This window comes from Diceros bicornis, chromosome 3 (genome assembly GCF_020826845.1).
Source record: "Diceros bicornis minor isolate mBicDic1 chromosome 3, mDicBic1.mat.cur, whole genome shotgun sequence".
Taxonomy (NCBI): Eukaryota; Metazoa; Chordata; class Mammalia; order Perissodactyla; family Rhinocerotidae; genus Diceros; species Diceros bicornis.
The window spans coordinates 102308078-102326298 of NC_080742.1; the positions used below are offsets into that span (position 1 = coordinate 102308078).

General features: G+C 48.7%; 1 protein-coding gene across 1 annotated transcript in view; it reads right to left on the bottom strand.

The window, feature by feature from the left end:
* The window catches only part of PTPRN2 (protein tyrosine phosphatase receptor type N2), a 911136-nt gene that overhangs the window by 310073 nt on the left and 582842 nt on the right, over nucleotides 1–18221 (bottom strand). Inside the window, exon 12 of the mRNA XM_058535313.1 lies at nucleotides 8189–8253. Within this exon, the coding sequence (XP_058391296.1) occupies nucleotides 8189–8253 (65 nt within the window). The remainder of the gene's footprint in view (nucleotides 1–8188; nucleotides 8254–18221) is intronic.

Genomic DNA, 18221 nt, shown 5'->3' on the forward strand with positions numbered 1-18221 from the left:
CAGCCACCCCGAGCTGCGGGCATTCACTTACGGGGGTGTTTCCGCTTCTGTCCTCACTCATTTGTAAATGTGAATATGGACTCATTTACTCTGGTTGCATGTTTTTTCTTTATTAAAATTGTAAAAAGTGGTATTAAAGATAAAATAACAAAGAACTATACACATCTTGCACCGATACCCATCACCACCCACCACCAACGCAACATCACACGATGATTCACATTAATTCTCGGGGGGGAGGAGCACAATCAGAGATTCATAGACTTTTAAGAGACTTTTGGGATCGACATAGTCTTAGCCACAGAATCCTTTCTTAGAACAAAATCTTACTCAGGAGCCAATAAGTGACAGAGGCAGCCGAAGCGCAGACCTAGTTAAAGCAGAGAGTGGATGGTGCACAGCGCCGGGGTTCATGCCCTACCTGCCCCACTCAAGCAAAACACTCACCCCCAGGGCTCCTTGAGGAAGGAGTTGACCTCACACCACACTAGCCATGGGGCTCAGGACACGCTACCCCAAAATATGGTGCCTCAGCACATGGACTATTTCCAGCTGAAGGAGTCTGAGAAAGAGCCAGAAGCAGAAAGATCACACTGATCTCCCGCTTCTCCCCGGAAGCAGGCCGTGGACGCTCGTGTGAGAGGTGCCCTCCCGGTACCCAGGGGAAAGGAGTCTCCTCATCTCAGAAGAGAAGAACCCAGCAAGCAGGCCTTGCTGCCTCCCCCGCTCCTGCACTCCCCTCACACTCTGTCCTGTTACACTCCTCCATGGCCGCCCACCCTTCCTCAAGTCCAGCCTAAAACACTCCGGTCTAACCGTTTCTTTGGTCTTTATTTCTTATGCTCCTGTGTCACGTAAAACTTACATTAAATAAATTTGTGTGCTTTTTTTCCTGTTAATCTGTCCTTGTTGGTTTCATTTTCAGACCCAGCCAGGGACCCCAAAAGGGTCGAGGAAAACTTTCTCCTCCCTACACTAGATAGAAAGAAAGATTCCCTTTTTCGGAATCTGAACAGATGGCCATCTCGCTTCTGCCTGAATTTCCCTGTGACGGAGGGCTCATTACCACCCAGGGCAGCCGGAGGATGGCACTCAGTCTAACCAGGACGTCCGCGGTATGAAATGAGCTGCTCTGAGGTCCCCTGTATTCAAGTCTCTGAGCTGCTGGAGCAATGCGGAGACCCGCGGATCAGCCGCGCTTTCCGACTAAAATGCTGGCAGGTTAATCTTACAGCCGTAAGTTTATCACACGGTTAAGAAATTAGAAAGTAATCCCTTATTTCAGATACGCTTATGGAAGCTGTGCTCATGGATCTGCCCTCCTAGAAACAATCATTTACGCTATTTTTCTTCCAAATATTTGAGTTTTTCTTTGTAATATAATTTTCCTTTGGAAGAAACATGACTATTAATTTGAAAAAAATGCAAAAACTTTCAAGATATCAGAAATTAGATTTTGAAATACGTCAAAATACACCAATCTATTAGGAATGTGTATGCGTACTGTAATCTGTTCATTTCCTTTAAATTTTGTTTTGAGATATTTCCATTTGGCTTAAAAGGTTTTAATTCCACTATCTGTCATCACACATGTGAATCACGAGCACCAGGGAGAGATTCTGTAAATGCTGTTAGATTCTAGTAATCAAACTCTGCTTCACATTCCAGAGTCAGGAATTAGCAAAGACATTCATCTCACATATATTTAAAAAAAAATCAGAATCATCAAAATCAGGCTTAATACTGCATAAGGCAATTAAAATTAGAAAAAGAGATATTGTTAGCTTTTTAAAAATATCTCAACTGTCCCCTTTTTCTCCCATTTTCAGTATCCAAAATCTGCTCCAAATAAACAAACGCCCCTTCCCTCTGTCAAGGACAGCTCCCAGCCCGGAGACTGCTCAGGCAGAAGTTAAATGGAACGTGGGATCCCGGCCCGAGCCCATCGAGAATGACCTCAGTCAACTTCAAAGGTGAGAGAAATACTGCCTTTTGAAATGGAAAACTGCCACCTGGAAAAGGAGAGGAGATTGGAGAGCTGGTCTCCAAACACTTGGTGGACCGAGGAAACATCGAGGGGCTGCTACGAAGGCAGAGGCGGCTCACGGAGAACTCAGGCGGTGGGCGAGCTTCTTTTGGCCAGGTTTTAATTAGTGGGTAAAATAAATGGTCTGGGGGTTGGTCATTTTCTGCCCCTAGGGATGGTATGGTCAGGCTTCTGGCCACTTAGGGACCAGAGAGGAAGCAGATCAGACACGGTGATGGGAATAGAGAAGCCGGTGCCGTGGTGGTGGCTTTGCTTTGCTCTTGCCCTCCGCCCTCACCTGGCCCACGGCCCACGCCGGGTGTGAGTCAACCACCACGAGCCAGAGGTCTCAGCAGAAACTCCCTGCCCGTACCTGACGAGGGCAGGCATCCAGAATGGGCAGAAGGCAGTTCCTTCAGGAACTTACGTAGCCATCTTCACAAATAATCTAAGTGCAACTCAAATTTCCGTGAATCAGGTCAACCCAGTTCCTAGACAGCGCTTCACCAACTGTAGTAACGCCACGTCCATTTACGAGACGGGGGAAACTTAGGGGCAGAAACAGGTCTGGTAGGGAAATTAAGAGTTCTGCTTTGCCCACTTTAAGTCTGAGACACCTCACTAGGTATCCAAGTAGAGAAATGCAGGAGGCTGGTGGCTCACCTGTCTGGAGCACAGCAAACGGGTCGGGGCTAGAGATATAAGTCCGGATTATCATCACAGAGATAACACAAAAAGCCAAGGCCTGGATGAGACCCTTGGGGACATAGTGCAGAGAGGAATGAGGAGAAGACCCGTCCTGGGGGCACTCAGAGATGTGGGCATCCAACAAAGAGGAGCTGCTACAAAGTCTGAGGGGGAGCCCCTAGCACAGTCAAGGCTTCAAATAGGAGTTCAGTCAGCAAACACTACCAGGAGGACAAGGAGTCAAAGTTCAGAACAGTGACCACTGGTTCTGGCAACTATGAGGTCACTGGTGATGCTGACAACAGTTTTCAGTGAACTGTGGAGACCAAGTCCTAACTGGGGTGTAAGGAGAGAACAGGTGGTGAGATGTTGGATACAGGGAATGTAGACAAAGTTTGTGAAAAGTTTTGCTGTGAAAGGAAATGGAGAAATGGTGGAGGGTGAGAAGGACTAGGGTGTCAAGGGAGTTGTTTTATTTAACAAGATGGGAAACACTCGCCCAGGTTTGTGTGCTGACAGTAAGAAACCAGTGAAGAAGGAGAACAGATGATGAAGAGAGAGACTCTAAGAGCAGAAGGGGGTCTTTCCCGGGTGAGCAGAGATGGATCCAAACACGGCAGGAGCAGGTAACTTTATCCACTGGAAGAGAAGAGGAGGCTCAAAATGTGCAGCTCCACTGGTGGTTTAGAAGCAGGCAAGATGCAGTTCTTCTGCTCAATGAAAGATCACAGACTAAGGAGGTGGCTGCGTGTGTGCGTGTGTATGTGTGCACACACGTGTAGAGGTGGTTGCCTGTATGAGGAAAGAGAAGAATTGAAAAATAGGTATTTTGGAGTATGGGAGGGTGAACATTCTTAAAACGATTGTCTGGTAGTGTTGAGTCTTCCTTTGAGATCTGTGGTTATGAATTTCTAGTGAGATCAGTCAGCCTAGCAAGGAGGTGATAGCAAAGTCAGTAAGACACACTCCCTACTATCCAGAAACTACAGCCAGGGGGGAGGTAGACGAAAATAAATATTTGCATTAAAGCATGGACATTCCTGACAGCACATAGTTGTGCTCAATATTTGTTGGTGGATGAATGAAAATGGGCAGTGATTTTGGAGGAGGTCTGAGGAGGTGAGGGCAAGAGTATTGGTGGAAGATTTGGTCTTGAATGAGAGGTGGGTGCAGACTGAATAGGCAACGGGTGTGGTCAGGGTAGGTCACGGAAGAAATGAAAGTGACACTTCAAGATGCCTAGGGCTCAAAGTCAAGTACAGTAAGAGCAGGGAAGTAGGATGGAGAGGAGGTGGAAGCCAGAGTGCAGATTGAGAGGGACAGCAGTTGTGAGGTATGTCTATGAGTGGATGTGATGTGAAGGACGTTGAGCTGAAGAGACCAGAGATGGTTTGCCCACATGAGGCAGAAACCAGTGAAGGTGGTGGTAGGATTTTGTCTTGAGAGGAAAGATGGAACTTATCCCTCAGTGGGCCTCCAGCTTCCAGTGGAATGGAAGCTCCAGTCTGTTTTGTTCACTGCTGTCATTCCAGTCCTTAAACCAGCACCTGACACACAGTAGGCACTCAGTGAATATCCTTTGAATGAATGAACAGTACACTAAACTGAGCAGGGTGGGGGCCCTCTCAGCAATACACATAGAAATACTGAATAAAATACATCCACTTAAAACCACACAAAGCTAAGACAAAAGTAAAGGAAGAGGAATCTCCAGATTCCTGAATGAAGAGAGAAATCAAAACTCGGGTGTAAGTGGGAGCTGGTGCTACAGCTGCTCTTGGAAATTTGGCACTTTCATATAGATTCAAGGGCATTAGCCCTGGGGTTTGGGGTACGGGGTTGTGTATCCACGCAAGGATAGCACATACGGCCTTAGAGTTGCAGGAGTGGGAAGGCTAGAACTGAGACCCCACATTAAGCCTACAACCTTGGAGAGCTGCCTCACCTGAGAATGGAGACCAGGATCAAGTCACTTGCTACATGGGGAAGCATAAGGAGGCTGAAACCCGACCTATACCACAGGCACAGATTTTACTGCCTTAATGGGGCAGAAACTTCAAGGTGGGAGATTAACATAGAAATGGATCCACTGAGACATCTAGTGTCCCAGTGGACATAAACAAAAACCATGCAGAAACTCTCACGTAGAACCACACCTCTAGTATAATCCATCCCTACTGAAGGCAAGCTCACACACACACAACACAAACCCCTCATAAACCACACAAGAAAGTGAACCTCCATGAGGGAGATTCAGCAAGTGTAATGAAAAGGAGTGGTAGAAACCCAATATTAGGAAATAGTAAAAGAGTATGAATAAGACTATAACTTAAGTAGGTTTAAAATCATTAAAAAGATAAAAGAAAGTATCAAAAACATAATGAACGTAAAAGTCAGTAGGAAAAAAGAACAGGTATATTTGAAGATGCACTAAACAATTTTTTTCTAGAAGTGGAAACTACAGTAACTGAAATAAAAGTATCTAACATTTGAGTTTTATAGTAGATTAGATACAGAGAAAGAGAGAATTTGGAATGTAATGTGAGGAAACAGTCCATCACGTAGCACTGAGAGATAGAGGGGAGAGTATGAAAGAGTAGCCTGAGACACACAGTGTGGAGGAGGTCCAACACCTGTCTAATAGGAACACTACACAAGAACAACACGGACAGTCATAATGGAAGTGAATATCTACAGAATGCCTACTGTGTCCAAGGCATTTACGTCTATCATCTCAGCGAATCTTCACATAACCCAGTGAGGTGGGTACTGAGATTACCACCACTACACAATAGAGAAAACCAAGTCACGTGGTGAGCATAGAAGGATCGGGGGAGAGGCAACATTCAAAGAAATAACGGATGATAATCTGAGCTGATGAAGGGCTCTAGGTTGAAGGAACTGTTAAAAAAGGAAACAACAGGCCCACGGTGGAGTCATTTACCCCCAGGAAACAAAGCAAGACTTAACTGCAGTTTCAGCCTCTCCCGGGAATGTGACCTGAAACTGGTCAGTTGGGAAATTCCTGATCAACACCAGTGAGGTCATCTGTCCAATTAGACCCCCACACCCTTCCTCCAAAGAAAGGTGGCCCTGCCCGAAACAATCCTTTCTTTTCCTTTGCTAATAACTTTCGTGTATCGCCCAGTTTCTGCATCTAAGTATCTTCCATTTTGTGCAAGTCCTCAGAGGCCTTTTTGTTTACTAGATGGGATGCTCCTTGAGTCATGAATCGCTGAATAATGCCAATTAGATCTTTAAATTTACTCGGTTGAAATTTTGTTCATTAACAGATTATATCAAGTCCTGCATAGAATAAAAACCCCCAATTCCCTGACAGATGAGGCAAATCACTGGAGGTCAGAGGTTGCCAGAGACGAGAATAGTGACGAAAGGAGGAGCTTTTCACTGAGAGCAGAGTTTGGCCGTGACGCTGGGGAGGAGGGAGGAGAATGAAGTCACAACTTCCTGACCCTCACGTTCTCCCAGGGTGGGGACAAGCAGCTTTCCTCAACAGGCCAGAGTGAAAGGCTTGCCTGTCAGGCCCAGGTTTTATTGACAACAGTGTTTGATCTTGTGAAGTTTAAGCAGCACGAACTGCGAGGTACTTATGAAAGCTGTGCTTGACGAGAGCGAGCCCGTCAGCAGGTCGACCATCACCACGTCCTGCCTCTCTTTCCTGAACAGAAGAGACCATGTTTCCATCAGGAAGATGACCGCTCAGTGCCAGGTGCCACGCCGGGCATGCCCACACCAACCCTGGGGTCTCCCTTATCACCCACGGTCGCCCTGCCTCTCCTCCCCTTCTCAGGGCAGCGCCTGCTTCGCTTCCACGGAACACACTTCCCAACCCACCACAGCCACTTCCCATGTGGCTGAAATATCCCCTAGTGAGGGAGAGGATTCGCAGCACCTGAGTTTTCTCTGGTTGGCTTACACGAGTGGCTTTAACCTGAACCATCTGGATTTGCTCCCCAATCACTGGACACCAATATTCCTCCTATAGGAATGACTTTGCACCAAACAGGATCCCACTTGATGGGGTTGAGAAGGGAGAGGGAGGACAAGGGGGATTTCATGTCTATTTCTACACCCAAGACAGAGGCAGCCAAATCTGAACGCTTCCATCACGGACTTTGATCCTCCAAGCCACTCTGGCCCTTTCTGCCATGGTCACTGCACCCTCCATGAGGGCACAGATGGTCTTGGGACCCCCACGGACTCCTGACTTACTCCTCACCCTCACTGGCTGCTAAAGTTACAGCACGTTACAGTGGGGAAAAGACCAGGATGTCCTCAGCTGTCAAACGCTTCATTAACCCAGCCTGAGCTGGCCAGGCAGTGAGGAAAAACAAGCATGGTGGTGTCTTTGAGTCCCTTCAAGCATTTTCTGACAAGTTTCTGTCAGTCATCACTTGTGTTCTCTCCCGCACTCTGCCCACCGTGTTACTGGAACACAACGTCTTCAAGGCACAGTGCAGTCTCCCGGCAAGGCTGCTCTTATGTGCCTACTACTTGGTGAGCACGGGAGCCTCTGTTTGTGAAGAACAACCAATTAAACAAGCTCTTATTTCGAGAGCCAGGACTCATGACTGCTGAATAGGAGATTTCCCCAAAGAAAGCGGTGCATCTTTAAGTGGCTCAGTGGAGGACATCTCTGCTGTTAGCAAGGAGCACTCATAAATAAGCTTCCCCTTAATAGTTAATTATCTGTAATGGTGAGTGCTGTGAAATCTAAAATTTCAAACACGATAGCACAGATTGGTTTCGGTCCATGCTGACTTACGAGTGGCAACATAGCACTCCTGGGAGGACTCACGTCTGTTGTCCTGCGTACAATTCATTAAATTGCCCCGAGATTGGGAGGGCAAGCATCGGCCAGGGTTCTCGGAGGTGAGCACCATCAGCTTTAATCACTGGTGGAGTGTTTGGTCAAGTACCTCTTTCTGATACCGGCACAGCAATGTTAGGACACGACTGCTGTTTGATAGATTCTAAATTATATTACAAAGGCATTCATTCTCTTATATTGCCCTTACCCAAACATATGTCTTTAAACAATGAAGATAGAAGTAGGCCCCACTGAATCCTGGAGGAAAGAATAATTTCTCTTGGCTTGCTCAGGTCCACAAATTTAGCAATAACGAAACACTCAAGAAGGAAGTACATGTTTTCTGAACGTTTCAATGTTTTTCTCATCCATGACTGCTTTTTCTCGGGGAGACACCAAATCATGATTACAAAGGAAACCAAAAACAGCGTCAAGTTAGCCAGGCACCAGGGATCAGCATCCTCAAACAGCGGGAGGGCTAATGTGCATCAACCAACGGGTCTTCTCCAAAGCCAGCACAACGTGGTTGGGCGGACCCACACTCCGCTTGACCCACTGGGCCTGTGCTCATAGGCCTCCACCCAGAGACGAGACCAACGCTGCCGACCGAGCGAGCCTCAGAGGGCAGACCCGCAGTTACTCACCGACCCGACTCCGGTTTGAAGGATTTTCAGTCCAGACATTTCTTCCAGTTTGTCCTTGTTGTCAGCTGTCAGGAAAAATTAAGAAGTAGAGGTGTCAGCCTGGAGAGGGAATCATTCTCAAGACACCCTGAGCACTTTCCTCTATTGAGAAATTCAATTCAATCATGGCTCGCACCGCCTGATTTAACGGTGGCGTGTGACCACCTGGAGCTGGAAACCTGAGTGAGAGGTCCCGTTCCCTACTCAGGGGCTGAGGTACGTCGGGCCAGCCTTCCTGTGCGCCTTCAGCTTCATCTAGACAACGTCAACACAGAAACTCACAGAATTGTTGTGAAGACTGGATGAGAAATTGTTTGTACACCTGCTTTGCAAACTGTAAAGTCTTATTTTAGAATAAGAAGGTTATTAATTATATAATCCTTGGGAAATATGTTCCATGTTCCATTAACTAGCATTCCGTGTTCACGAGAAGGACTCACTGGGAGGCCTGAGGGAACGCGTGCGTCCACTCCGCTAGTGCTGGAGCTGTTTTGTTCCCTCTTACTGTGCCTCTGTGAGAAACTTTCCATGTTAATTCAGCTCCAATACCAGCCACATCCCCTTTTGCTCCTGACTTGGAAGGAGGAAGACTTTCAGAGAATGAGTTACCCTCCAAGTCAGACCAACAGAAATGAGCTCTGGAAACAATTAGCAGATGTAAATGAAAATGCAGGAATCCTAATGCTAACACCAAAAACCCACCTGTCCCTGCTTCGTCGAGAGGAAGTGTATCACAAAGCTACGGACCTTGGCTTATGATTCTGTAGCAATATTCTTTTGGATAAAGCCCATCATTTTGGAAATGAAAACCAGAAAAAACAGAATTTTAGTGCAAACCCTAAGAATGAAGAGTGGACTGCAATTGTGATTAACGCAGAATGTGGTAGCAAGAAAACAGCCATTACTTTCACCTCTTCTTGTAACACACCCACGTTAATCTGGGGGATGAAATTCCATCTTTTTGACGGATGCAAAGGAGACCCTGCTGTAGACCGCACTCCGCACCTTTGGGGCCTCTTCGCTGTCTTGAGGACAGTTCTTCCCTTTGAACAAATGCACATCATTTTTACGTCTGGGTGAGGACCCACGCACTGAGAGAGTGAGCCAGTGCCATCTGGGCGGAGCAGCAGCGCCTTCGGGTACTTTACGCTGGGGGAGCAGAGGGTGGGTGGGGGCCGTGGCCCAAAGTTAATCTTGACTGGAAGAGAGTATTCTTTAAGAGAGAGAGCATAAAGCAACCAATTTTACTGTGCTGCGAACCAAGGAAACATTTTACTGAATGGCAGGCTACTTTTTGGGGGGATAATAGTTAGTGAACTCTCAACCAGGCTGAGAAACACAAAGTACATAAAAGTGGAATGTAAACAACACCCCATCGATGGCTGCGGAGCAGTAACAGACGTCTCAGGCTCAGGGACGAAAACGCCAGCCCAGCAACAATAATGTAGATAACGCTCTCCAGGGGTCAGCGAGCCCTGCGAAGGGCAGGCGGACTGTTCAGGCCAAGGAGACGACCAGCCCTGCAGTGTGAAGGCTGCTGGCATGAGACTTAGGGACAGGGAGTGGTCCTGGTGGTGTCAACAAGACCTCAGCTACAAAGCAGGCGGTGCCCAGGTGACCCGCAGGCCATGCTGGCCACCCCGAGCTCGTCCATCTCCACACTGTGCACAAGGGCAAATGCTGGCAGCTCTCTGCCTAGACACCTTCCCTGGCTCACCTGCCTGCAGGGAGATGCAGACTCCTCAACAGGACTTCCAGGCTCTTCCCTCGTGTCTCCCACAAACACGCAGCCCTGCCTGGCCAGACCCCGAGGTCCAGGCTAGTCTCCTTGCTCTAGGCCTTCAGGCAGGCCCTTTCCCCGGCCAGAAACACATCATCGGCCCTCTCAGCTCGGTGAAAACATGATCACCTTCCAAGCAGCCCAAGCTCCCGCGTGCTGGGAGGCCTTCCTGGCACCTCCCACCCCCAGAGTCCGAAGCAGAGCCCACATCCTCCCATCTTACGGCCGTGGCGGGCTCACCACACCCCCAGGAAACCTCGCACTGTGGCACTGTCATTCCTGCGTGTGGATGGCGTCAAGATGCTCACGTAAAGTCACCAGGTGGAGTCGGGGAGAGATGCACGGTGCCGCCACACTGTCATCCGGGATCCACCACACAGACATGGCAACATAAACCATCTCAGAGCAGAGATGAGAATAAAATGCGGTAAACAAATCACGCAACGACGAGTTGGGGATCTAGACCTTTTTTTGAACATGCTTTAACCATGAGTATGTAGAATTTACTTTTTCATAATGGCTGTTTTTAATAACTGGCTCACAAAATTCCTGAAGAAGGAAAAAAGAGCTCGAGTGAGCCATACAACCAGCTCCGGCCCTACGTGTATAGGACTTTGTTTATACCCAAAGTTTAGGTCTTAGTACATCACATTTCCTTGATTCTAAAATGTGCATTTCCCCTACATCTCAATATGCTTGAAGCTGGGCCTGAGGCAGTCACTGCGCTGCGCGCAGACGTGGCCTCCTGCACAGCTGCCTCTCGAACACCATTAGAGGCTGACTGAGGAAAGAATACGCGTCCTCGTTTCCACCAGAAAATTTTCCACTGGCACCTTCTGACAAGCTCCAGAAACTTCTAGAAGGCGTTTTGGCTGGTTGGATGAGACACTGCTTGGAAGATTATCTTATAGACTCTTCAAGAAACACTGCATCACCAACACCCCTGACCTTGGCAATGTTGTCGTGTGGAAGACTAAAGGCATCGTGTTGGAAAGTGACACTCTGAACGCGGAAGCCAAAATGTTCCTCTGACATATGAGCAAGAGTGATTTTTTTTTTTTGCAGGGAAAGATTCACCCTGACCTAACATCTGTTGCCAATCTTTCTCTGTTTTTTCCTCCCCAAAGCCCCAGTGCATGGTTGTATATTCTAGTTGTAAGTCCTTCTAGTTCTGTGTGACCCGCCGCCACAGCATGGCAACTGACAGACGGGTGGTGTGGTTCCACGACCAGGAACCGAACCTGGTCGGCCGAAGTGGTGAGGGCGCCAAACTTGAACCACTAGGCCATCAGGGCTGGCTTTGTGCAAGAGTGATTTTTGATGACTGAGTCTGAAGGAGTTCATTCAGTAAACACAAAATAATTCTAACTGATTAGAAAGCATTATGTTATGGTTTAATTGGTGGTGTCTTTGCTTTTTAGTGGTTCATAAAACAAAATAATGGCCTCTTAGAGTTGGTGAAATATGGTGCTGCATTGTGGCCAGTCCTTCACACAGATGATCTGTCCCCAGCCCACTGTGGCATCCTGGAGGGTGTAGACGGGCCCTGTTCATCTTTGTTTCTCAGGGTCCAGCACGGTGCTCTGGTGCTGGAATGTGTGTGTTCTTTTTTCAGGAAACACACGCAGAGCCAACAACCCAGCCAGCACCCCTTCAGCGGCTTAGCGAGCCACTCAAAGCTGCCTTGACCATTTTGAAAATTAGTCTAGTCAGTTCAAAACCATCAGCAATTGAGACAAACCACCTAAACTGTGGAAATCAGGGTTGTTTTTAAGTAGTAAAAGGTCTTAAAGAGTGCAGGGACTGGTTCATCCTTCCGAACTAATCCAAGACCAAAGTGTAGGTCAAACCCAAACAGTCAAGTAAATAATGCAAACCATCACAATTCTGCCACAGGCAGGGCAGAGCTGGCGAGCATTCATACCGGACCTTACTTCATCCCTAAAACCACCCGGGGTTTAGACTGCACCGCCTCCATTTTAGAAATGGGGAAACTGAGGAGACACAGCGTGTGGCACTGTCAAGAGCCAGAAGTGAGTCTGTCTCGTCCTAACCTCCAGATGCAAATCGCAGGGCTTCTGGCCTTTCTGTTTCCAGGGTGCCTCAATCAGCTCGGGCTCTGACACAAACTCACACTCCAGCGGCTTGGACAGCACACGTTGACTTCTCAGAGCTCTGGAGGCTGGAGTCCCAGATGAGATCAAGCGGCCAGCAGGCTTGGCATCTGCGGAAGACCCTCCTCCTGGCTTGCAAATGGCCGCCTTCTCGCCGTGTGGAGAGAGGTCTTTCTCTTCACCTTCTTATGAGGCCACCAGTCCTATGGGACTAGGACCCCTCTTATGACCTCGTTTAACCTTAATTACCTCCTCCTACCTCCACACACAGTCACTGGGGGCAGGCGGTCAGCATATGAATTTGGGGGACACGATCTGCCCCACAGCACAGGGCCAATGACTGATTATGATGAGCGACATCGCCAGGCTGACCTTCTGCTTAGGGTCAACTTCCCGTAAGTGGGTCTAGTCAGGGAACCCAGGCAATTCTGAGACTCGTGCCCTGATGAGAAGGGCTGAGGAAAAACGGCCCATCACTGAGGACTGAATGAAGAACTCTAGGGAATTACCCTCCAGGAAACACAGGGCAGTCAGGGCAGAGAGCCTCCAGAGAGCCCTGGCCCAGTGAATTTGCACATCCAGGTGGGAGGGAGCCAGGGGTGAGGTGGATGGGGCGAGCCCGCGTCCAACCCTCCGGTAATGGTCTCTCCTCGAGTTTTCCTGGGGACAGCCTGGAACGAGGCTCTGGCTCCATTTCCTGCATGTGACGGATGGCTGTGGAGAGTGGAGAAACACGTCCCTTCATCCCCACACCAGCCCAGCCCCAGGCTCCCGAGGCCCCAGGGACCTCACTGTTGAGTCCCCCTTCCTGGTGCTCTGTGGCCACCAATTGCACGTCCTGAGGACCCAGCGTCCTGGAAGCCCATTTCTCTCTCTGCTCCTGTCACTTCTGTGCCTCACGGAGTCCCTGCAGTGTGCTCATCGCTGGCATCCTTTGTTTTGTCGAGTGACTATTTGTTTTCACCCTTGGAAAATCCAAAATCCATGGAGAGCTGCTGCTCCCCAAACTTTGCATGGATAGCAGAGCCTGCCTCTTCTTTTCCAACAAAATTTTCCCATTTTATGCTTTAAAGTCCTGGGTAAAAACAGTTCCCAAGACTTTCTCTTCAAAGAGGAGACTGGACAGCCACACCTGAACTGGATGCAGTTACCACCAGCTCTTCACTGCCCTTATTCCCCTCACCTGTAGAGCAGGTGTTTCTAACCAAGGCTGGAGAGAGCAAGGTGTCTGGAGTCAGGAAGACCAGCTTGTGTCCTGAGCACCTTACTGAACATCACCCTGCCTCAGTTTCCCCTTAAGACATCTGTGCACAATGATGCCCACTTGACGAGGGGCTGTGGGATTGGTGGGAGCCTGTGCGCGTGCACAGCCGGGGCTCGGCACATGGCAACGCTTCCTCAGCTGTTTCACTGGATCCAGCTGGCCAGAGGCCAGTCACGGGAAGAAGACACCATCTGTTTGCTCGTGGCTCTGAAGCGCCAGTCACCTCTGGTCTCCCAGGCTATAATTTGTTGATGGATGCTTCTGTCTGCTTTTCAGAGGCCGGCCCTCAGCTCGAGCGTCCTCGTGACCGTACATCTTCCTCCCGAGGCAGAGTCAGGGGCTCAGGGAACTCCCAAGTTCCGGCTCCGCCCACCCTCAGTCTCCCGACGGGAGTCGCGGGAGCCCCGCCTCTTCCTCTCTTCAGGAGGGTCCGCTCCTTCCCGCTCCTCACAGTGCGGGTTTAGAGCCTCCACGCCGAGACTCGGTAAAAACACTGTGTCCTGCCCTTTCCAGGCCTTCAAATCAGACAACCAGGAGGTGGGTCTAGTAACCCACATCTCCTAAAACTCGCCCCTCTCTCACCACCAGCTACTGTTAGGATTGGCCAGATTGAAGCACGGGTGAGGGAGAGCTATTCCCGCCCTCATTCACCCACTCGCTTGTTCAGCACTCTCCTTGTGCCAGGCGCTGGGCCTCGTGAGAGCGAGACAAGCCCTCGAGAGCTGACGTCCTAAGGGGGCCCTGACACCAGCCTCATTGGTCTGAGGTGGTCAAGTGAGGTCTGTCAGGGAGGGACGGCAGACTGGAGGGGTGTGTCCAGGCACGCAGCTGTGTGTCCAGTGTCCGTGTGAAAGAGGGCCACCAGATGTGACTGTGCCACTCCAGGTGTGGTCTGGTCCCCATCAGCACAGAGGGATCACTATCACTCAGAGTCTTTCTGGGAAAGTCCCCCAGGAGTGTGCCACCTGTTCTGCAGGGGTGATGGATGGAACACGGCAGGTGGCCCATCACTGTCAACCTGAGTCAGGACATTACCTCTGTCTCTGTTATAACTCCCTTTGCAATGTCTGGTCCATTCTTCCATCCTGTAGGATGGAAGAGTCTTCACCCAGAATGCAGGATGTTAACCACCCCTCCTGTAAGAAGGCCTCCATTATTTTCCCCCCAAAAAAACACACACACAACAAGGACAGACCCAGGAAAGGTGCCCTGTGGTGTGGACCAGTAACTGTCTTTCAGATTTATATTCACCCACAGATTCTGTTCTTTAGCTATGGTTGTTCAACAAGCAATGAATCTACCCCAAAACACATCATTTTGCCCACAGTTCTTCATATTTTCCACAGGACATCACGAGCAGTCAGGGTCTTGGTGAGACAGTCCCGGCTACAGGGTTCCCCTTCGGTACCACCACGGGGCTCTTCTACGAAGGAAATGAGGAGCGTTTGCCAAGATGCTTCCCAGAGAGCCTTTCTGAGGCCACGCGCACCCTCTGTTTAACAATTCCTTCCAGAATCATCAGCCATCCACGCCCAAGTCCACGGTTCACTTCAAGTCAAAACTCCTTCACGGTCCTGAAAGCTGGCGGTGCCCTGAGGAGGCACAGGGAGGTGGGGATTCTACGAGAACCCAGATTCCAGAAGTCCCGTCTTCTGCCTCTTTGCCCGAGAAACCTCCTGGGAGACTGCCCACAGTTTCCAGTCCCGTCTTCGAGTGCCTCTGGTGGCTGGCCTGCTGCGGCATCAGGGGACTTCAGGGGGTTCTGTGCTCTTCCGCCACCTTCCTCTCAGTCTCGGGATCAACTCCTTTTCAACAACACCTGTCTCGCTCTTTATCGTATTTAATCTTTTTGTTCTTCGAAATTTCTCATAGGTGGAGATGACAGAAAAAGAGAGAAGCTATGCAATTTTGCCTTTTTTCTAGCATATGTAAAAGGTACACAATTTATCTTAAGCAAGCCTTTCTGTTTTGTTTTTTTTTTTCCCTCCAGCTCAAATATGCCTAAAAGAAAAACAAGCCTAGTAGTCTTCATCCTGCTTTGTAATTCTCAGGCCACTCTGGACGTCCTTCCCAACATTATTCGTACACATTTATCATTTTACGGTATTTCCTCTGAGAGTTCCCTACACGACCACAGGTTTCCTTCTGGATATCCCTTCTGCTGAAGGGAACTGCGGTAGAAACATATTCTCCGTGTTCGCATCCTGCATCCCTCACACAGACATGATTTCCCTCCACCAGGTCTCAGATCGCGTTTCACCGGCGCGTCTCTGCGACGTCTACCTGCGGTCACATCTGCTCCTTCTCTGGAAGCACCGTGCTCATGCAGGGTCACAGCGGCCCTTCTGTGAACTCATGATGACACCGCCATGGTCTCCGTCTCTGCTGAGGCACTTCGAGGGGAAAAGGAAAGCCTTTTTCTGCCAGATGTTCCGTCAACTGTCAGCTCTGAGTTATTTTTATGGCCAAGCATGGACTCTGAGCTGTGGGTGTGAGCCGGCCACAGGCCAGGACTTGGAGACCCAGGAGAAGCTGCTTTAATAAAGGCTAGAACAATGCATAAAGCCCGTTTTTATCTTCACAGGAGACAAAAAGGGTTTCCAAACACAAAAGAGAAGTCCTTTAAAATTAAATTCACTAGATGAAGCATATGCAAATTACCCGGAGAAGCAGACTCGACAATGTTCTCAAAATTCTGCAATAGCCTATTTAATTAGTATTTTAATTTATCAGAATAATTCTTTGCACTTGACAATTTAGGCAGTATCCCATATAATTAAGCATGTAGCTATAGTGGAATAATTTTGCCTCTCTCTTGATCCCCGTTGTTAACCTGAAAGGATGTGCAGAAATCTCTTCTGCGATCTACATTGCGATGGGGCAACTTAATGGCTGTGCTCCATTAGAAAGCAGGAGGCGAGGTGGCACCTGACTTGCTTTAGTGAAGGTTACAGCCCTGTGGGGTGGGGCCCAGCTTCCAGCAGAGCTAAAAGTATTGCTCCTGGGGGTGCAGATCGCATTTCATGTATATTTCCACCTTAAGACAACTGTGTCTACTCCGCCACATTTTCACACCCACCGGCGTCTACAGGAGGGAGTTAGTGAGTGTCTGGACCCATGTGGGGACTCTGACTGGACCCATCGGCCTCCTCACTCAGGGTTGGCCCTTACTGACACTGGTCACTATTCTCTTTGCGTCATTGTGGGGGTGACTCGACTTTCCTTAGAGATGTCTCGCTGCTCTGAACCTGTCGGGCTGAACTCGGTCCTGGGAAGAGGGGCAAGTTTGAAAGAAAGTTGATCCCGATGCACCAGGTCTCCACCGGCCAATCTTGCCCACATCTCTCCTTTTCTATATCAGGGCCAAGGGTGGGGGTTTCAGAGCCAGGGGCCCAGGTGCACTGCCCTAGAATGGGGGTGGGGAGGAGGCACTGGGCTGGTTGCATCTTCATCCCCTGCTTAGATCTCAATCCCACCACGGACGTGGCCCAGGGTCCCTGGGCTAGCCCTGCCTCTTCTCAGCCCCTGAAGACAGGCTCTGGGCCAGGAGCAGCTTATCCACCCCACAAACCCGCTGGGTGAGGGGACAGAGACCACAGCAGGACCCCTAACAGAGCTGCCTGATTCTGTCATCAACAGGGGGCTGCCCTGGGCTTCTCGACCCACCACCAGGACGGCTACATGCAAGCCCAGTGGGGCGGGTTCCCCACATCCTTGGCCTCTATCGTCTGAAAGCAACACCTTACTGCCACAGAACTCCATGAGGGTTTTGAGCTTGGGAGTGGGTGGAGAGGGTCTGAGTTGCAGAAGAAACAAATTAACTAACTCGTCAAATCCTGCCTCTCAGCCGGAAAGCAAAAGACTCTTGCCTAAAGAAGCATCATTTCCTAGCAAGGCTGAGGGTCCACTCTCGTGTTTCTTTGCTTTTCAGTTTGCGGTTCTGCACGTTTCCGTGGATGAGACCATATCTGCAGTACACGGCACTGGAGGAGTGGTCTGCAGTCCTGAACAACGCCCACTACTTATCAGTGTGTGTGTGTCAGTCTAGACATAACTCGCATGAGTCACGCTACTGCGTGTTACATTGGCAGCAATGGATACTGAACTAGAATTGCACATATTTTATTCTTATCAAAATGACTACAATTTGATTAGATTTTCAAAAAATAGAATTAAAAATTCAGCTTTATTTAAATACTTTGATTTAAAGCTTTATTGTTTATTATTATATTATGTTTTATAATACTTCATTTTGAATATTTTTTAAATAACCTTTTTGAAGACATAATTTTAATTTTCAATTTCATATTTATTTTATATTTTTGATGAAAATACTTTCACATTTTATACTCTGTGTACAATTACAGTTGGATCATTTCCATCTAAATACACAGATTTTATGAAAATCTTTGTAAAGGATATAATTAGTGATTTTGTGGACAAAGGGAAGAAAACACATCTATAAATAAATACACAATAGTTTAGGAATTGTATATGTCTTTAACTTTTACTCATCCAAACTCCACTAGCCCATCAGGAGAACCCCCAGACATGCCAGATAATAACCCAATCCAGCTGTCTTTTATGTTTGCCTGATTTCCAGAAATAAACCCTATAGCTCTGTGTATATGTAAATTATTTTTTCATTACGAAAATATATTTTTCAGAGTATGAAGGTAGAGTTTCTTAACAGATCGTTAGCTCCCTACAGACTCAACCACTAGACCCCCAGCAGGGGCCTCCACCTGTGCTCCAGACCCTCGAAGGTTGGGGAGGGCTGACGATCCGCACAGCGGCATGCTCCTGCGAAACTCAGGTCCCTCATGCACTCCCCTC